This window comes from Camarhynchus parvulus, chromosome 2 (genome assembly GCF_901933205.1).
Source record: "Camarhynchus parvulus chromosome 2, STF_HiC, whole genome shotgun sequence".
NCBI lineage: Eukaryota > Metazoa > Chordata > Aves > Passeriformes > Thraupidae > Camarhynchus > Camarhynchus parvulus.
The window spans coordinates 47500633-47508478 of record NC_044572.1 but is presented as its reverse complement, the minus strand read 5'-3'; the positions used below and the strand labels follow the sequence as shown (position 1 = coordinate 47508478).

The 7846-nt window shown below is 45.3% G+C and overlaps 1 protein-coding gene across 1 annotated transcript in view; it reads left to right on the top strand.

Moving 5' to 3' along the window:
* The first annotated feature begins 3647 nt into the window (after nt 1–3647).
* Nucleotides 3648–7846, top strand: part of AOAH (acyloxyacyl hydrolase) — a 72891-nt gene continuing 68692 nt past the window's right edge. Inside the window, exons 1-2 of the mRNA XM_030971447.1 lie at nt 3648–3733; nt 4117–4271. Coding sequence (XP_030827307.1) covers nt 4118–4271 — 154 coding nt within the window. The 5' untranslated portion in view covers nt 3648–3733; nt 4117. The remainder of the gene's footprint in view (nt 3734–4116; nt 4272–7846) is intronic.

Below are 7846 nucleotides of genomic sequence, written 5' to 3'. Positions count from 1 at the left end.
GAAATTCAGGCTTGTCTTTGCATGTTTTGCCTCCGGTTTTGGCAGCCATCACGTGTGCAAGTTTCTCTCAGCTCTGCTTAAACTGAGAGAGGCTTGAGGGTGTGGCTGGAGCACTTGGGCTGGGAGTTACTGAGTGGCATTCTCTGGGCCATTAGCCCCTGTGTCCTCTCTGGTGACGCCCAACCAAAGCCTTCCCCTACATGGTGTGTCCCCCACACATCACACTTGCTACTGGCCTGTACATGAGGATGTAGTAACTGAGATTTAGCTCTGGGGACCCCCACATGTGCTAAAATTCCCAAAAAACATAGACTGGATCAAGCTGGGTGAGCTGAGCAAGATCTTCAGTGTGTTCTGGCATCCTGAGAGCAAATACAGAGAGCTGCAGGACTTTCCTTCTGAGCAGAATTTAACCAAAACCCTGCAGAGTAACGTACATTGCTCCTGATCTGTGTGCTGAATGGAGGGAGCTGTGGGCCCTCCCATTTTCTTAGTAGGAAGCAGCAGGTGGGCCAGCATACTCCATGGATATACATGTGTGTTTATTTATGCATATATAATCACTAGCCCAAATTCAATCTTGAAAAAATTCAACTGGCTCTGTATCTTCTGCCTAATAGCAAGTGAATGACTGTGGAGCAGGGTTATTTCAGGGCACTGAGGGTTTCCCATCTGCAAGAGGTGCTGAACTCATGGCACCTCTGGCTCTGCGCTGTCCTTGCCTCCTCTTCAAAAGCCACACGTGGAGAGAGACAAAACGTTGACTGCATTCTCAACTCTATTTAGGTGAGTAATGCTGCAGGCAGGTAACTAGTGAGGTGTGCAGGAGCATTTCTGCAGCGTTCATTCCTCCACCCACTTGGCTCTCATGGCCACCAAAGGCAAGTGTCAGGGCTCTGAGGCATTCATAGGCTATAATAACCCTGAGCAGCCCCACCAGCCCTGAGAACCCACCTGAACCACAATCCTCTGCCACCTGGCTGGACCTGCTGCAAGCCCAGGTTGCAAACACATTGATAAAACAATAGAGCTGAGGAGACGAAGATGGTCAAAAGCTGTAGGGTGACCCTGCCAGACCCTTTTGGACAGGGAACACCCCAGACACCAGCTCTCTGCACCTGGAGCTTTGCAGAGGGCAGAGCTCCTTTTGCTCCAGCTCTCATATTCTTTAATTCTAGGCAGGCAGCATCTCCTTGGTCACCCTTGACCTAGGTCTGCTTCTCTGACTTGGGTGTTGTGCACAACCTAATGGAAGCATTTATGATCAAATCCCTTCCTTTGGGACAGGTCTAATTTGTTTTTTACCTGCCATTAAGATCATTTATGCACTTACCAAGATTAAAAGGCAACATCAAGTGCTCCTCCGCTCCTGTACCAAGACAGCTTTAGGTCTTAATGCGTCAGGGACTTGGAAGTAATATAAAATCTGCTTGGCAAAAGGCAGGATTTGCTATCTGATTTGAGTGGGAAGAAGATTTCACACCAGTCTGGGGAGGGGCCAGAGGGGAGGGGTTCACCTTCCCAGCTGGCCTCCAAATCTAAGTATGCAAACCCCTCATTTCTCTGACCAGACTGCATATTTTAAAAGCTTTGGGGGCTTTTTACTTCAATTGGTTTAAGAGCTTGACTAATATGTACGGTACAGAGCAAAGCAGCTCTGTGTTACACACGGAGTTATCTCACCGCTCTTTCCACAGGCTAAAATGAAAGAAAATAACACAGCTGATTACAGGCTTGAGCTACATGCTTTGCAGGTTTACATGACTGGGAGCAGCTTGGGATCTATCTCTGTACTTTATAAGTGCCGTTGTTTTGCTTTGTGTTTTGCAATAGATATAAAGCAGAAGCCATTCCGGGGACCTCTCTGCTAGGAAGGTTTTTCTTGCCTATTATTAGCACTCTGCTTTTGCAGCAAGCGCTCATGAGCCAATATGCAGAATTTTAAAGGACTTCAAAGTGTCATTGGGAACCAAGTGATATGTGTGTTAAAAAGGGTTTAATGGAGCTGCAGTCGCTGTAGCAGTGTCTTTTTATAGCAAGTTTTTACAGCATTAAGAAAAACATCCTGCAGATTTCAGTAGGATTGGCATATGGATAAGGTACTTTGCACTATGATTTTTGTTTATCTGCTCTTAAAAAAAATAAAGAAAACCAGCATTGCTAGCTATAGGGAGAATGATAAGCAGAAACAGTTTTGCAAAACTCAGGCAACAGCTATTACCTTCATTTTGGGTTTAATTATTTTTATATTTTTCAAAGGAAAGCATACATTTGAAAGCAAATGACTTGGCTTAAAGAATGGAAATACAGAGTGATTTGTATTCATGTTGAAGATTTTATAGTCTTATTTTTTTCCCCAGAGCCACTGGATTATATCATCATTAGCACAAGGCAAATCCTCCTTATTAAAGTTAAGGAAAACTTTCTGGGACCATATTTAAAAAGTCGTAGGGGAGGCTCCCAAGGAAGGAAGTGGTTTGCAAAAAACACATTAAATACTGAAGCGGATCTGATCCATGTGTGATCATGTTGGTCTGCAGGAACTGGCTGGAAATTGCTGGTTTTAATACCTTCTCTAGTTTTTCTTTTTACAACACTATTTTTAAGCCTCTTTTAATTATTCCTGGGAAGCATGTAGGGATGCTTTATGAGACAGGCTCCTCATTGTCCTTTAGAAACCCATGTCATTGGCCTGCCCACTTCTGAAAGAGACAGACGAGGAATTGAAAGGAAAGATGTGTACCCATTGCCCACTGTGAGAGGAAGAGACTTGTCCAGGTTTATACAAAAAAGCAGAGGCAGACCAAGTACACAGCATTAGCCCTCCAATGCCTCAGTCCTAAACTGCCTCCTTAAAGCCATCCTTGCATCCACAGAGTCTGGGAGGTAGCTGTCTGGACTTGCTCCACCTCTGAATTCACATAATTCAAACGTGTTTTACTCTGCTTTTGCTTTGGGCTGGGGAATGACTGGTTTATGCCTTGTCCAAGGGATTAAACAAAATAGAGCCAGGGAAACCTTTAGTTGTTGTGACTGCCAAAGCAGCAACAGCACAGGATTTCTCAAGGCTCTCAGGCAGCTGGGGGCTGCAAGCAAATATGCTCAAAGCTGATGGGAGCAGGGGTTCAGCTCCCCGTGCTACCCTCACACTGGCAGCTGTCTCCCATCCCTATGCCTCGACCCCAGCAGAACTGGCAAAAGCCCAGCACGGCAGCCCCGTCCCTCCCAGCCCTGCAGCTCCGTCTTGAGCAGCTTCTTTCATTTTTCACGCTCAGCCCTCCCGAACGGAAACCTTGGTCAGAGATTTTACAGAGGCAGCCAGAGAGATTCTTTCTTTCTTTTTTTTTTTTTTTTTTTTTTTTTTTTTTTTTTTTTTTTTTTTTTTTTTTTTTTTTTTTTTTTTTTTTTTTTTTTTTTTTTTTTTTTTTTTTTTTTTTTTTTTTTTTTTTTTTTTTTTTTTTTTTTTTTTTTTTTTTTTTTTTCTTTCTTTCTTTCTTTCTTTCTTTTCTGCGGAGGAGGCAGAGCAATGACGGCACAGGGGGAAGGGTTTGTAGAGTTGTTTTTTTCTTTTTCCCTTTTTGCAACACGGGTTGTTCAGGGGAGTGTCTTGCGTTATTAATGCTGAGTGGCTCTGTGGTTCAAGGTCGTTAGTCATCCGCTGGTCCTGCAGGAGACACCGGAGCGCTGAGCCACAGCTCCTCATCCAACTCTCTGGGTCCTCCCAGGCCAGCAGGTTGGAGAAGAGCTGCACATGGGGCAGCGGGGTCCTGTGGGGGTCTGGGGAGCAGCCTGGGGCCAGGGCCACAGGGGCATCCTCACAGTATGCCCAGGCCTGTGGGACCTGCTGGGTTTAATGGGTGGCAGGGCCTGGGAGGAGCTGAGGGTCGGGAAATCACCTGCAATGTGTGAGTGTGGGATCCTCCATGCACCCCATGAGAGGGTGGATATCTCTGTCCCTGCCTGGCAATCTGTCCCTGTGTTACTGACAGCTGCACAGGCACACCAGTCTCCTTCTCCTCAAGCTGCACCGATGCAGGATACTCCCTGAGGAGGAGTGGACCCTACAGGTCCACTTGCACCCTTCCTGCCTGATTTCTTCCTTTTTTACTTCCTTAGGATGAAGGAGTCTAGGCAAACATTCCTTAATTTATTCTGCATCCTTGGGCTCTTGCTGCTGCTGAAGACTGCCTCTTGCTCCCCTCTACCCCGTGGAAAAGACCCACGAGCCCCTTCGCTCCCCTTTGGGCTGTACAAGGGACACACCTGTGTTGGTATGTACCCAGGGTTTGTTTGTCTGCTGGACTAGTTCAATCCTTACTTCACTGGTGAGCTGAGAGTCGCTATTCACATCATAAATCGCTCCTTTATCTCTTTCAACAGCTGTACTGCAAAATACTTGTAGGCTTTGCTGAATCAGTCACTGAAGATTTTGCAAGGCCGTCATGGGATCTGGAAATATTTTATGATTTTGTTTTTGACTGGCTGCTTCCCAAAGTTCATGTTTTCGCTCTGCGGGAAATGGCATCTGAGAAGTTGGCTTTAATGTCTGCAGGTGTGGGATCTGGAAATAGGATGTTATGAGGTCCTAGTGTTTCTTAGGGTTCATGATGCATTTTGCTTAACTGGTAGGAAGGCGCAGTTCCCTCCCGACTTTCCCAGGGTCTCCTCATTGATTTCAGTTCCTGGAAAACTATTCTTAAGAGTGGTTGGTGCACCCTTGGGCCAGAGGTCTTTGTGGTCTGAATAGTCATCTCTGGATAGCTGGGTTGCAAAGGCTGCTTCCTTACATTTCCCTTCCTTTTGGTGTGCACATGTGTCTGCATGACCCATACTGAACTGGGGCAAGTTGGCAACCCCCTTTTCACATGACTTCAGTGACTGTGGTGATCCCCACAGTATCTATATCTGGGGGTACCTATCCTACAGTCTCAGGTGGTTGAGTGATTCCCAGAGCAAGACTGGTAACACTGGAGTCAATGTAAATTGTGGATATCTCTACACCAGAAATGCCCTTGGCATGGCACCTTATATACCTAGGGAGATGTGGTAGCTTATATTTTTTATGTGTGCAAATGGATATGTCTTATGCATTACAATCAAATGCTGTACTTTGTCATCAGCAGGACTTGTTGATCTTACAGGCTTTTCTCAGCCTAAAAATTTCTATGATTCTTTTAGCTTCCCAAGGCACCTTTGTGCTGGAAACATAAACCCTGTCACAGCTTTCCATCCTTCTGAAGGAAACAATTCTTTCCACTGTGGCTTGGGGAATACAGTTAGAAATAATAATCCTGAACTTGATAAAAGCAGATTTTTGCTTCTCTTGTGAGCCACACAGTTTTGTTGGGGCAGGGTGAATCAAAAGGAGAGCAGAGTCAGGGTGGTGAGGGAGTTCAGCCACCAGTCAGAAGATGAGAACAGGAGGTGAAAAGCAGAAATGGCTGTGAGGGGTTGTCCTTGTTTGGGCTGGGAGCTAAGCAAGTGGTGACTGAGCAGCTGCCAGAGCTGGGGGGAAGTGGTGTTGTTTAGTGGTGAGATCTTAAGGCAGCTACAGTTTTGATGGCACAGGAAAGGCAGTAACTATGCTCATCTGTTGGATTTTTATGCTGGTAGCTTTTAGATGTCAGGTTGTGAGCATTGTCTGCCCTTTCCATCCTGTTGATTCAGAAAAGTTCTAAATTCCACACATTGCATTGAATTGCCTTGTGCAAGATAACATGTCCTTTTTTTCCCTCCTAAAGGGAGGAGAGCTGTGCTAGCCCCATTGCTGGGAGCACTGTGCATCTCTTTGTTCAGGGAGGAGACATGAAAAGCACTGCCTCCCACAACTAGTTTATCTTTCTGAAGTGTCCCTTCAGCTAAAACCACCCTGTGAGCTCGACTCAGGACCCAAACAGACTGTTCCCACCTCTGTAATCCACAAGATAAAAATGAAGTGTGGACAGTGCTAAAAGGGCAGCCTGGCAGGGAGGGCTGGTGGCTGCTAGCCCAGATGGCCGCCTCTGGGCTTTCACTGATTAGCTGCTCATTCAACTAACTCTTGAAAATATCCCTGCCTTTTTCCAAGCAGAAGGGGAAAGCACAGAGGAATTGATGGTTGCACTTGCCATGGCTTGGAGCAGGGGTAACATTAGCTCTTGCATCTGATTCCATGACCAGCCCTCTTAGGAGCAGACAGTAAGGCAGGATCAGCTGTGATTTCCTTCCAGCAACTCGACCCCAGATACTTAGTTGGCTTAGTTTGCCATCTGGGAAGGTAATGAGAAAGAGACATGGGTACTTCTTCTGTGTCTTCTTGACCTTATAGATCAAGGCCAAGATGATTTCACAGAATCAGAGAGAATGATAGAATTGTTTGGGTTGGAGGGCACCTTAAAGATCCTGTAGTTCCATCCCCCCTGACATGGGAAGGGAAGCTTCCACTTGATCACCTTGCTCAGAGTCCCATCCAATCAGGCCTTGAATAGTGGCAGGGATGGGGCATACACAGCTTTTTTGGATGACCTGTTCCAGTGCCTTCTCACTGTCACCATGAAGAATTTCTTCCTTAATCTTATCTCGTTTATAATGTGAGAAATTCCTATTGCTAAATGCATAGATTTCCTTGAAGCATTTTTTTCTTTCATACAAGTTTAAATGTGTGGCCAGGTGTCTAATCTTTCAAAGTTATCTGCCTCAATTTTTTGAGGGAAATGAGGTGGCTGCACATTGAATTTCTGATCCCTCCTGCATACCACCTGCTTGATTGAGATTGCTATGTTAGTAGCCAAAGCCAGTCAGAAAGTGAATGCTCTTTCAGTAGCAAAACCAAGAAAATATTTCCCATTAAGCCTTTGCACTGAGAGTATCACACTTCTTGAAGAAGTATGTGGAAATAATATGACAGGAGAGCAAAGTGCAGCTCTGGTACCTCTGTTAAATGTGATACAACTTGGTTGCTTCCTCCTTCTGTTCCCTTTGCTTGCAGCACTTCCTGGGCAGGCACCACCATCTGCCCCAGTATATTCCAGTCGTATTGGCAAAGCATTTAGGTAATTCAAGGGGCTTCCCTGCCCTTAGCAGATCCTGGGAAATGTATTTTGGGTAGGCACCTATGTGCCAATATGGTACAGGGCTGGAGGAGAGGAGGGTGTGCCTCCAGTGAGGTTTAGACAGCAAAAATCAAGGTTTTAATCACCTTTGCTAACTGTAGAAAGAGTCACATCATTTTTTCTGCATTTTCCTGAAAAATGTGGCCGTTTCATTTACAGAAAGGCTTTTCATAATTGATTTGACATACAAACAAAACAACTGGAGGGTTCCCACCTAAAAAGGGGTTTAATGCTGCTGCATTTTAGAGTTACAGCAAAGAGCGGAAAAAGCCCCCAATAATAACCCTCCCAACCACAGGAACAGATGTAGTATGCTTAAGCAATTCCTAACTATCTAAGATAACTGGTCTGTAGCAGTGCCTAACCACAACCAGATAAATGGCTTTTCTTTGGCCTTGTCACGGGAAAAACTTTCCCAGCATCTGACATTCCCAGTCTTTTTTCTCTATCAGTATTTCCTGTCTCTTCAGGCTGCTAAAATGCCACCATTTTTGCATTCTGTGAAATCAGCTCAGGCCCTTTCTCTGGACCTTCTGCACACTTTGCATGTGATATGTTTTTATGGTTTTTCCTTATGAGAGGTAAAAGGGCTTTTCCAAGTTTTCCTACATGCAAAACGATGTGAAGCTGTTTTGCTCCTGCAAAGGCAGTGAGGTTCTATTCTGTGCACAGCTTTGGGAGCTGCATGCTGAGTCTGGCTTTCCTTTCTGGGTTTGTTACTAATAGACAGCATGGCTTAAGGGATTTATTTGGGA